The sequence below is a fragment of the Macaca nemestrina genome, chromosome 8 (assembly GCF_043159975.1).
Source record: "Macaca nemestrina isolate mMacNem1 chromosome 8, mMacNem.hap1, whole genome shotgun sequence".
Classification (NCBI taxonomy): domain Eukaryota; kingdom Metazoa; phylum Chordata; class Mammalia; order Primates; family Cercopithecidae; genus Macaca; species Macaca nemestrina.
Genome location: NC_092132.1, coordinates 135,860,396 through 135,873,695, shown reverse-complemented (window position 1 = coordinate 135,873,695; position 13,300 = coordinate 135,860,396). Strand labels below are relative to the sequence as shown.

Here is a 13,300-nt window from a genome sequence, read left to right as displayed (position 1 = left end):
TTTTGGCAGTCCTGTCTAAGCTGGCCTTTTTACTTTCAGTGTCTGCATACCAGTTACAGACTAAAAGTCTCTTTTGCTCAGAAGTTATTTATACTTTCCCATTACCCACCTACTCTCCCAAGTAAAATTATGCTCTTAAGGAAAACCATTCAAAGTCCAAGTTTGTAACATATCCCACCCATCAAGTTGGCCTCCTCATTGCCCTACTAGTCTACTAAGCTACTTTCTAGACTTATATTTAACCCATTTTTATGCATTTAGTCCATTAGAACGCACATTCCATGAGGGCAGGGATTTTTCACTGTTCTATCTTCACCACCTAGATTAATGCCTGAAGCATACTGGACCCTTCAATATTTGCTGAATGAATGAATGATTTTAAGAAAAAGAGAAAAAAAAAACAGAGAAAGGGAAGTAGAAGAGAGAGTGTTAAACTTCACAAAGGAGTTTATCATTATAGGTTCAGGTCAAGTCCCACTTCCACTCATCTCTTCAACCTTCACTGATTTCTCTCTTCTCTGATTTTCCATGCAATTTCTGCACCATACAGTTGAGCACTGAAATACTCATTGCAAGATTTCCATCAAGAGTTGAGAAGCTCCTATCCACTGAACTCTGCACAACAGACATGGTCTATACCTTCTCCACACTTACAGTCTCATAGAAACATTCAACAAAGTCAATTAAAAACCAATTACCACAGGTGCGCATAGAAAGAACACTTAATTTGGACTTTGACCACAGGGAAGCCTTCTCAGAGGAAGGGAAAGGGAAGACTTGAAGGGTGAGTATGAGTTAGCCAGACAAAAAGGAAGGAGGAGTGTTTTAGGCAGAGGAAACAGAATGGATGGAGACTTAGAGGCAAGAGAGAGTGCTTAGGAAAAGTGTTTGGGAATTGAAGGAAGTTCAGTGGTGCTGGAGTATGTGGGCAGGAAAGAACCAAAGCTGCTGGGGTTGGCAAGGACCAGACTTCGAAGGGCCAAGCAGTCACCTTGAGTTATGAAGCATGAGTTAAAAATGTGAATTATGTGAAGTCATGCATACGTTAATTAGCTTGATTTACCCATTCCAAAATGTATACAGATTTCAAAACATGTTGTACATGATAAATATAATCTTTATATGTCAATTAAAACTTTTTTTTGAAAAAAAAGCTATGAAAATGAATATGAAAGGGAAGCTGGGAAGGGGAAGGGGACAGAGAAAGGGCGGAAGCCTCACATGTCAGTTCTGCTTCTCAGTTATGCTGGATGATTTCTTGGAAGAAAAGCAGAGACCTGGTTTCAGGCTTTCTCTGTATCTCAAAATGTTAAAAAAATGTGGTATTCACAAGAAAACCTGTTGATTTGAAAACTTTCATTCTTCCTGCTCCTTTCCCAAAGAAAAAGAATAGCTGTAAAATTTAACAACTAACAGAGACTAATAAGCAATTTTAAATGCTGGAGACTTCATCAACTCTAAGAACCTTATGTCCCTTTCAATTTTCTTCCCTTTGAGACTCTGAACTAGTCAGCAGAGATTTCTGAACCAGACGTCCCCCACAATCCACAATCCTATAAATTCTCATAATTATGCATTCTGTAAAAGCTTAAGTAATGAGCTAAGGAAACAGCTCTAAGTGGTTCTGATTTCAGTTTCCCTGTTGCATCAGATTAACGGACTCCTTTAATTCACGGCAGGGTCTAACATTAGTCCATACTCAGTAACAACTTCTAGTCCAGTGTGGGACCTTGTGTAAGGCTGTCTTACTCAAAATTATTTCAAGATGAAGAGGGTTGTATCTAGACGTAGGCAGTTCTCCTAAGAACATGCCACCACATTAAATGAAAGTAGCGTGCAACAACTATGAAAAGAATAAACAAAGATCAAAGCTTCTAAGACAAAAAAACGGTTAGGTATAGATTTTAACTGGATAATGTTTAGTAATTGCATATCAAGGAAAGATACCCAACATCTGTCTCATGTATTACCTTCAAAAACTCTTCTTTCTCTAAATAGCTTGCAGTCTCTCTGGGTCGTGAATGAAATGAGGCCACTATGAGAAATTACAAATGCCATTCTGGGGGAAAATCCTTCACACCCCTATCTCGAACCTACTACACAGGAGAAAGACATAAATCCTCATGCTAAACCTTCCACTGAGGAAATTACCAATTCGATTTCTCTTAGCAATGCTGCTACAATGCACTAAACAGTTCCACCCAGTAAAAACTTACTTATCACATTCATTTATTTCCACTTTAATTAGAATAGCAAAGCCTGCATTCCATAAAGACTGGAAAAGCAAGCATCGTAAAGCTAGAAAAGCTTCCCCATTTTTGAAAGAGGAATGTCATACGGCATACTAGCTATTGACTTTCAAAAATAAGAAATATGCTGAAGTATTGCCTTTTTCTAATGACAAGTAGTATGCTGTGTTTTTCCCAAGGCACCACTTCTTTTGAGATATTTTGAATACGAACTGTTTCCTTGGGACAGCTCAAAAAAAAAATCCGCATTTATTCCACAACCACACAACAATAAAATGAGGACCTGACCTTCTAGGTATGAAGGTACCATGGCACAATCATCAACATTGCCACCAATTCTTATCTGCTAATATATAAAATCTCTTTCTCCAGCTGACAAGCGGTAAGTATTGTCCAATATGAACAAACATACACACCCCACGTTATAACTAAAACATGATCTAGCTTTGACCTGTCACTGGGAAATACAAAAACCCTTTTATAAATATTAACGAGATGATCATGCATTATAGCTGAACTAGCAATTTGATCTTTAACAAAGTCGACCCTTAATACCTTTGAGGAAAGATAAAGAACAAAAGATACACTATATCCATTGTGACATTCACTGGCCTTTCATCCACTCAAAAAGTATTTATTGATCACTTTCTATGTGCCAGATACCGTACCCTGTACAATGTTTATCTATATTTTTGGCTTCTATCCATTAAAATACCAATAGCACCTAATTGCCTCAGCTGTAACAACCAAATACATCTCCACACATTGCCGGATGTCCCTTGGGAAGCATTGTCTTAAGAGTTTAAGAGTCTGTAGTCACTGTTTTTCAAAAATTTAAGATATAACTGAAAGACAAGATGTGTGTAATTGAAATGCATGAAAACATTGAACAAATAAATAGCCTGTAATAACATTTTAGGGTTGGCAAGATGGCTACCAAAAAAAAAAAAAAAAAAATCACATGTACCTACCTCAGTTCGAAAATAATGTTTATTTTTAAATAAAACTTTAAAAAGATAATTTCTTTCTAGAAGCCATTCCAATCTGTCCTGTCTAGAAAATCCACCCCTTTACCTCCCCGACAAAAAAGCACTCTTCACCAGCCTGGCCAACATGGTGAAACCTTGTCTCTAATAAAAATACAAAAATTAGCTGGGCTTGGGGGCGGGCACCTGAAATCCCAGCTACTCAGGAGGCTGAGGCAGGAGAATCACTTGAACTCGGGAAGTGGAGGTTGCAGTGAGCTGAGATTGCACCATTGCACTCCTGCCTGGGTTGGAAGAGCAAAACTCCGTCTCAAACAAAAAATAAAAAACAACAACAAAAATTCTTCATCACAAGGCAAAACATTTATTCTGACTATGGACTAATGAACCCATAGAGTCAGTGTTAATAAATCAAGACTGGAAGGATGGAAACAGCAAACAAATCATTAAGGTGAGATTGGACGATTCTGCCAATTAAGAAAGGCAACTTAGATTCTCTGTACCCTTCCCCTTTTATCTATTTGATACTTAAAATTTACTGCCCTGTATCAAACATGATCTCAGTAATTCTTTTTTAATCAACTGTTTAGGACAGTTTGAGGAAAGGAATTGCTAGGCAGAAAGACAACAGGAGATACAATAAATCTTTTAAGTACAAAAAACTGACAACAAAATGAGAAAAATACTACCTTGTGTGCTCAAAGGAAATTGCTTATAGAAACTGAAACCAGGACTCAGAACAGTCATGCGTTCTACTCAGGAAATTAAAAGTTGTACTTTTGGCCGGGCGCGGTGGCTCAAGCCTGTAATCCCAGCACTTTGGGAGGCCGAGACGGGCGGATCACGAGGTCAGGAGATCAAGACCATCCTGGCTAACACAGTGAAACCCCGTCTCTACTAAAAAAATACAAAAAAATAGCCGGGCGAGGTGGCGGGCGCCTGTAGTCCCAGCTACTCAGGAGGCTGAGGCAGGAGAATGGCGCAAACCTGGGAGGCGGAGCTTGCAGTGAGCTGAGATCCGGCCACTGCACTCCAGCCTGGGCGACAGAGCGAGACTCCGTCTCAAAATATATATATATATACACATATATATATATAAATGTATATATATATTTATATATATATGTATATATACATATTTATATATATGTTGTATTTTTGAAAAGGGTTTCAGATCCTTTCAGAAAATCAAAAATAAAACTAGGTAACTACCTTCTATGTTTTTCTGGGAACACTTGCCATTTCAACAGAAGATATACATTGCAAACTCTCCTTGAATAGTCTGGGTCTTCGCTTTTAAATAAAAATGTTTAACCTAGATCCTTCTGCTTTGTTTTCTGCCCATCAGTGAGTAAGATGCACAGCTATTCGAGGAGTCTGAGAGGTCGGTATGGTTTAATTGGTAGTAGGAAATATTCTTTAGGGAAAATAAGTCATTTTTTCCACTGTTTTTCTTTTGAGAGAGAGAAGTAATTTTCTGTCTCTCATGTATAAGAAATTGGTATCACTGTGCCCCCCAGACAAATGTCCCCCTAGGAGCATTTCAGGAGAGTCACCTGCTCCAAATGAGGACAAATATAAAGCTGGTAAGCCACACCCTCCGCCCCACCAAAAAAAAAAAAAAAAAAACCCCACTAACTACAAAGCAAGAAATAGCGACTAAAGAATGCCTAACGAATTTGTACTAAAACACAATACTGATTGTAGATGGACATACGGAGTCACAGAACTATCTGGATACACAGTAAGCAGATATGAGAAAAGAAGGAAGATTTGGAAGCTACAAATCCTGTCTCAGTAATTTATTGCTCTGTAACAAGGTACCCCAAAAGTGAGGGGTTTTAAATCATCACAATTTCATTTGCTGGAGATTCTGCACATATGCAGTTTGGGGCAGAACTCAGTGAGAACAGGATGTCTCAGCCCCATGTGCTACTGGCCAAGCTGACCTGGGGCTGGAGGATCCAAGATGACCCAGTCCAGCGTATGAGCATGGTGCCAGCTGCAAGCTGGAGCGCCTTGATGCTCCTATACGTGGCTTCTCTCTCCAGCAGGCTATCTTGAGCTTCCTTCCATACATGGTGACTCTGAAACTGCCAGGCCTCTTAAGGCCTGCAGTTAGAACAGCACCACTTCTGCCACATTCTGTCACACAAGCCAGCCCAGACTCCAGGGGGAGGGGAAACAGATTCTACACTCCTGATGAATGGAACAACATATTCATACAGGGATGGAAGAACTACAAGTGGTAATTTCTTTCTTTCTTTTCAGATATTCTAACACAAACCCCACTATTGTGAACTACGATAATATAAAATGAAATTAGGAAAAAGAAAAGATGACCAGGACTAACTGCCTTTCCTATACACACCCCCTCCCCATCACCACCATCTTCGGCCTGTGACTCTTCAACCAACGAAGGAGAGAAAAGAGAGACCAGAACGAAAGGTGCAATGCAGACTATAGAATCACAGATAGCAACCTTGGTTACAACATCTTATTAGGTTTCTTTAAAAACACAGCAAGAGAACAAATGAATGAGAACCTAGAACCAACACTTACCTACTGCTTTTTCTTACTACTTTTGGCTCAATGTATGTTTTACACAAAAAGAAATGCTATGAGGATTTGGTACCAGGTAAAAAATATATAAATTGTTGGGGGGAAAAAGAAAAGTTCCTTTTTAAAAAATGGGAGGTTCTACTTTTTAGGGTCATAATTGTATAGGTTCAATGTTTCTAGCGTATCTTTCTGGAAGAAACACTAGAACAGCCACAGGTGAAAAAGAATACTGATAAATGGAGGTAGTAATAGAGTAGATCCTGTGGACAGACAGCATCCTTTTTCCTGCTCTACCGTGCAGTGCTGCGGAAGGCCATCCCCCTCTTGAAATCCTGACTCTTTGGGAATAGAAAATGGTGGTATTACTCATGCATGACCTTTGCCAAAAAGTGGCTGGCAGATGGGTTTACATAGCAAAGTGGAGATGTGATGAGATTATTCTGAGTCCCCACGAAACTAGCCCAGTTGGGCCTGGACAAGAATTTCACTGGATAAGAGGCTTTTTACTTTCACAGAACGTAGACAAATGTGCCATGTCACAATGGCTTCCACTCATGTCCTGGTTTATCATCATTTCTCCTTCCACTCCCTTAACAGAAACCAAAAAAAAGGCAATTATCTTTCTTCCAGCTACAGATGTTAATCCTCAACTAAGTTTTAATAACATCCCATACTGGCAGTGTCTGCAATGTAGTAGAAAGGCTTTGAAGCCTGCAAATCATTTAGGACCAAAAGGAGGAAATCCAAGTCCAATTATGGGAAAATGAAAAAATGAAAAAGAGCAGAAAAGCCCTTCAAATCAGACCACACAGAAGGCCAAAACCATAGATGAAAGGAACTGAGAAGCTGTGGGGTTTTTTGCTGCCTTTTAAATACAGACCCCTAGGCAAAGGCAGCCCTTATTTAACACATCCGCAGGTATTAAAGTCTATAACATGTAAGATGTTAGAAAAATAATTTCAGTGACTGTTACTTATGGGCCTGGATGATTCTTAATATTGACAAACATTGGTCCCCACGTAAAAGACAAAAGTAGAAAATATCACTAAACTCGGAGGCAGAAACCAGACTTAAATTCTGTCTCTATGTATAGCCTTTGGAAAATTACTTTTTGTTTCAAAGCCCAAGTTTCTTCATCTATAAAAATATGGATAAAAATACCTTCATTCAAAGAGTTTACTATAACTTTTCAATGAAATTTGTTTGTATGTCTGAAAAACAGTATCTAATAAATGTAAACTGTGTATGATTCTGATCTTTAATGCAGATTAAGAATTCCAAGTAAAAGTCCTTTTTCTTTTTTTAAATCATGGAAAAGACACAAAATTTGTTGTCAGAAGATGACGGTGCTAGGTCACATTTTGTTCCTCCTGGCAAGATGATCTTGGTTAAGTCTTTTCTCTTCCCAAGTCCTAGGTTTTTCATTTCATTTATTTGCTTGCAAACCTGAGTATCGTTTGGGGCACTAACAGTAAACATGGCAAATGGCAAATAAAGTCCTTGCCCTTATGGAACTTAGTAACTCATGCGGAGACCTAAAAGCAACGAATATACAGTGTTGGCTAGTGTGTTCTATACGATGAGGTGACTGGGTTAGAATATCTTCAAGACCCTCTCCAGGTTTAAGCCTGTGAACCCAGAACTGTAACTATAAAAGTCAACGAAAAGAAGGAAGATCACAACTTCTCATTCTGATGTTTTGTAAGGTGTTAAACCACTCTTTCTCAAGCTGAAATCAAAAGCTTCCAGAGTACAGCAATGTCATTACAAAGGCTTTCTGTACTAAAAACGAACGGTCCTCATCTAAGTTGAAAACTTAAAATTCTACTGTTAAAGGGAAAATCAAGTCTTCACATCAAAGACTGTGCCCTTTATCCCCTTGAAACCAATAATTCAGAGAGTAATATTGGCACATATGCAAAGGACCAGCCATGCCTTAGCATACAGAATCAGAACCTGTTTACTAAAACTAGGGTCTGTTTATTAATCCTACATTCAGTAAGAGTTTGCGAAGGGAATAATCACCCAAAATCCCTAAGTTCTCTCCTCTGATTATCAGTGGGGCTGTAGCTCAACTCCAGGAAAACATTTTATAGAGATAAGAGGAGATTACTTACTCCCAGAGCAGAAGAGCATGTTGAGAAATGGAAATAATGGTGCACAAAAGCAAGAGGTGAAAAAAATTGGGAAAGTTTCACCTAAGAAGAGATAACTTTGTTGAATCATAGAAGTAATCTTTAATTATCAGAATGGTCATTGAAATACTCACAAGCGGAGAAATACACTGAAGGGCCAATGGATGACAAATGTACGCAAGACGACACACCACTCCCTAGGGTAAGATTCCCAGGGGATAGGATGCTTTCCGTGCTGCCTTTATACTTCATATTCTTTATTTACCCTACAAACATAGCTAAGGCTATAGCAGTTAAGTGGAGGGTAGCTTCTACAAGCACAGTTTTTCTCTGACACGTTTTTACTGGCAACCTCAAGTGGGTAAGCCTTACATAAAAAGCTTCAGTTTTCAGAATGAATCAGACAAGGACTAAGAAATAATGATCATAAACAGAATCAGCACAAATTTATGAGGCTGATGAAACGATGAGAAAACAAAGGATTACTGGATACCAACCACAGTTCTTTAAGTAATTTTTTAGTGATACAGCACCAGAAACTTTCTGTTCAAGTCAACTAAGAAACAGGCACCTGAATAGTAAAATTAGGTTTTAGGAAACTTATTTTGCAAATTGAGCAAAGATTGTCCAGCAGAATTCATTAAAAATATAAAGAATAAATAAAAACAATTGATATGCTAACTATAAATTGTTTTTATGGAAGGCAGCTTCTGAGAAATTTCAAGTTTCTTAATGAACAATTCCAACAAACTTGAGCACATCTCCTATACTACAGTTTACCTATTTGAGTATAAGGATAAACCTTATATACCTCACATAATTTCTATAACCCTCAACTTCCATACTTACAAACTCTGGAATAAGATGCCCTATATTATCCAATCAACATTCTAGCTCTGCCACTTACTGTGAAATTGAAGGCAAGACACTTAACTATTCCGCTCCTTAGTTTGTTTATTCTTTATATCTAAAAAGTAAAGATAATCATGGTACCTACCCTCAAGGGTTACTGCAGGAATCAAATGTGTTAATATATTTAAACATTAGAAGAATGCCTGGCACACCATGAAAATTTTTAAATTCTGGGAATTTTATCATCTACCGTGTTTATTAGTATACATATTTATAGACAAGTATGTGTTAGTAAACAGCATTTACTAAACTGTTTACTAAAACTAGGGTCTATTTATTAATCCTACATTCACTAAGAGTTTGAGAAGGGAATAATTACCCAAAATCTCCAAGTTCCCTCCTTTGATCATCAGTGGGGCTGTAGTTCAACTCCAGGGAAATATTTTATAGAGAAAAGAGATTACCCCCAGAGCAGAATAGCATGTTGAGATATGGAAATAATGGTGCACAAAAACAAGAGACGAAAAAAATTGGAAAGGTTTCACCTAAGAAGAGATAACTTTGCTGAATCATAGAAGTAATCTTCAAATACCAGAATGGTCATCAATTAAATCAGTAATTAGACTTATTATTTTTGTTTTTCCAAAGGTAAATTTGGCTGATGATCCAAAAAAACTTTTAAATCAAAGCTTTCTGATGGCAACGAGCATTCTTTCCAAATGAATGCTAACATTAAAAACAAAATGCTGCTTTTCAAATACGGAGAGATGATTATGCTGAGTGTGAGGCTGGACTAGATGACATAAAAAATCTCAGAATTGTAGAATATTAAAATTTGAAAAGGACTTCAAAGAGTCATCAGCTTTTGTGGTTTAGGTGTCCATTGGAATCACCTGGGGAGCATCTGAAACAATACTATTCTCATCCTAGATCAATTAAAATCAGAACTTTCTGGGGGTAGATGCTGTGCACTATTATGCTTGTTTGTTTTGTCTTTGTGATTGTCCCAGGTAGTTCTAACATATAGCCACAGCTGAGAAACACTGCATTAGTTAACAAATGAGAAAACTAGGGCCCACAGTTAGAAAATAATGGAATTATAATTTGAACTCAGGTGCTATGCTGTGTTATTTATTTATTTATTGTGTGTGTGTGTGTGTGTGTGTGTGTCTGTGTGTGTGTGTGACGGGGTCTTACCTTGTAGCCCAGGTTGGAGTGCAGTGCATGCTCATGGCTCATGCAGCCTCGACTTCCTGGGCTCAAGTGATCCTCCCACATCAGCCTCCCGAGAGGTAGGACTTACTTTTTTAAACATCTTTTTGTAGAGATGGAGTTTCGCCATGTTGCCCGAGCTGGTTTCAAACTCTTAACCTCAAGCAATCTGCTTGCCTTGGCCTCCCAGAGTGCTGGGATTACATGTGTGAGTCATTACGCCTGGCTGCTACGCTATTTTCAATAAACGAAATAACTCATAAAGTCTATGGCTTTATGAACGCATAAGGCTATGAATCAGTCTTGCAAATATAGGTTGGGGGGGGGAAGTATATACTTCATTTATTTCCCCAAGGGTACAGACTGTTCTCTAGTCTATTATCACTTTCTAACTTTAAAGACTTATTTCACTGAACTTCAGTAGAAAATACACACAAAACTAGTCTTGTATCATGGGATTGACTTTTAACTTTGATTTTGACCTACGTGAGCCTGATTTCCTATCGTTTGAGCAAGTATGCCCTTGCACAGATCCTTATCACACAGGCAAGAGGCACGGGCTCCTTCTACTCAATTCGTGATCAAGAGAAAATGCTTATAAATTATTTTCTGCTTGCAGATGATACCAGCTAGAAGCTATCTTTGCTAGATTTTAAAAGTCTTAATCAGTGTGAAATTGGGAGAAGGGCAAAGGAATGGAAATCAGGCAATCTGAATGGCTAACATGGGGTCCCAGGGAAAGAAGAGCAAGCCCAGAACTGAATGTTAATTCCACAGCTCAGCCTCTACATCACAAACTGTTACCAGGACTTTCTGGTGACCAATTTTGCATATCATTTCAAATTAGAAGCCTCCTGGCAGGTGGGAAAACCATAGCAGTGGGAAGGAGAAGTAGCTGTCCTTCTCTCTGTTCTGTCTTTATCCACACTAATTAGGGCCTTAAACAACTCACTATCTCCCTGAAACTCCCTTTTCTCATTTATAAAATGAGAAGGTTCATCAAGATCATCTCAAGAGTGACTCTGAATTACAATGTTCTATGATTAGATAACATCTGCATCGTCAAGATGGACAGGGCTGGCTTTTGATGCTTATACTGTGAACAGTTGCTTTTCCTGTGGACAGAATCTACCAGATGCCAAAGAGAATCCACACAGTAACCATATTATAAAAGGGATCTACCATACATATCACATGTTAAATTTTTAATACGGTAATCATGATCAGAAATGTGAATTCCATCACAGGTTAAACCTTAACACGAGTAGGCTGAATATCAAACTGGCATCTTATTCTCAGCACTGAAAACTCATACTAGCCACCTGATAATTCCACGAGAGAGATATAAACATCATACACATTGTAGGGCTGACTATAGCTTGAATTGACTGATCACTTTCCAGAAATGCTGTTCTTGGATTGCTAAAAAGTAAGCTATAACTCCCCCTCCAAAAAAATTCCTTCATCTCAAAGAATATTCTAGAAAAAATTCTAGTCATTTTTTTGTTCTGAAATGTATCTTTTAATATATTTTAAAGACAAAAAAAAAATACCACAAGGATGATTTCTTTTCCTTTTAAAAAGAACCTTAGGCTCTTAGGTATCACAGATTGTTCCGAACAACTTGGACTAAAGGCTGATTCCTTCTAGTGATTTAATTAATAAACATGTTTGTGGTTCAAAAATCATTTTGGAAGGCACATAAGGAAAACCAGGAAAAATTCAGATGGATGAAAATTTAGTAATAAATATATTTAAGGAAGAATATTAAGCAACTGAAAATTAATTTAAATTGAAAATGCTTCCCAGTTATAACCAGTAACAAGGAAGCAGATGATTCTCCCACAAAAAAATAGAATTGTAGGCAATAAACAGATCTTCGTGGAAGAAAAAGAGTAAGCTATTTAAGGGGAAAAATAGGTGTTCCCATGCTTAATTATTAGTTATAAACTCGCTGTTGAAATACCAAGAGTATTTAAAGAAACAAGGGGCTGGGCAAACCTGGAAAACATCACATGTAAATACAGTGCCTTTGTCTGAACTCTATAGAGAACCAGAAACTGTTCTAAAACATCTGTTTTATTATAGGGTTGAAAATAAAGAAGAAGATAATATGTACTTTGAAATCTATTTTCTAATTTCCATTTTTCATGTGTCTAATAGCTAAAGATAAGACATTCATTTTATAAATACGGCATCACTATTAACAAGCATGGTCACAGGGCTCTAATTTATCCTATTTATAGTAGCAAAAAAAAAACCACATTTATTATAAATCAACAACTTAAAATTGTATATATTTATGAGGATACAAAGTGTTAACACGATTTGAAAATTCAATGTGAAATAATCAAACCAAACAAATTAACATACCCATTACCTCAAATGCTTTTTTGCAGTGAGAACATTTGAAATTGACCTGGCTTTCTGGCTAAGATCAAGTATAGTATCTGTTTTTATCAGTCAGTCTAATCTTTTTAAAGAATATTAGAAATTAGATGAAAGCAACATTATCAGCTATCTTTACAAGGTAAGTTATTTCCAAAAGAAATGTCAAGAACTCACAAATAATATCAACTCTGGGATAACAGACTGTGTAGTAACTTTCTTGTGCATGGACCAGCTCACAGAAACAAAACTGCAAGATGTTCCTATCAGCCAGAGTGGAGGCTGGCTGGCCAGCCTCCAGGAGCAGGAGCTGCTGTCCATGGAGTTGCTCTGGACCCATTCCACATTCCCCTAGCATGGCACTGCTTCCCTGTCTTCTGTTTCCAGGTCTCATCTCCGACTGGCCCGCAAAACTGGACACTGACACCGGTTCCACACTGACAGCTCCTGCTGTCTTAACTCAGCCTGGATCACCCCCACACTGCTTTACGAGCACTAAATTTTGGCAACCTACTCTCTCTCTCTCCTCGGAATCTAACCTTAACTCCACCCTTTTTGTTCCACTTCACTTCTCCTCCTCAGTTCTGACAGCTTGCAGTGACCTTCCCTAGCTACAAAGAGAAAACTGTGTTGGGTTTCATTTGCAAAATTCTCAAGTAGAATCCATCACACCTTCAGTCCTGTTCTCTAAGGGCCTGTTTAGCAGTCACATTATTGCCTCCGTTATTGGCACAGGGAGTCTGAGTGACCTTGGATGAATCTCAACTGCGGTTTGAGCTTCACCTTGACAGTCCTCGGTTTCATTGTGTAAAAATTTAGGAATATCAGACTGTCTAGAAAATCTTTTAAGATTATTTCCATTTCTAATAACCTAATTATATTCCTAATCTCAGTGAAATGACCCTATCAGGTACTT

The 13,300-nt window shown here is 37.9% G+C and overlaps 1 protein-coding gene across 13 annotated transcripts in view; it reads right to left on the bottom strand.

The window, feature by feature from the left end:
• The window catches only part of LOC105482130 (pleckstrin and Sec7 domain containing 3), a 710,412-nt gene that overhangs the window by 192,650 nt on the left and 504,462 nt on the right, over positions 1 to 13,300 (bottom strand). The window contains exon 15 of one of the 13 annotated variants that reach the window (XM_071068564.1): positions 7,915 to 7,995. The exons of the other annotated variants lie outside the window; for them this stretch is intronic. Within the exon in view, the coding sequence (XP_070924665.1) occupies positions 7,915 to 7,995 (81 nt within the window). The remainder of the gene's footprint in view (positions 1 to 7,914; positions 7,996 to 13,300) is intronic. 13 annotated transcript variants of the gene reach the window in all.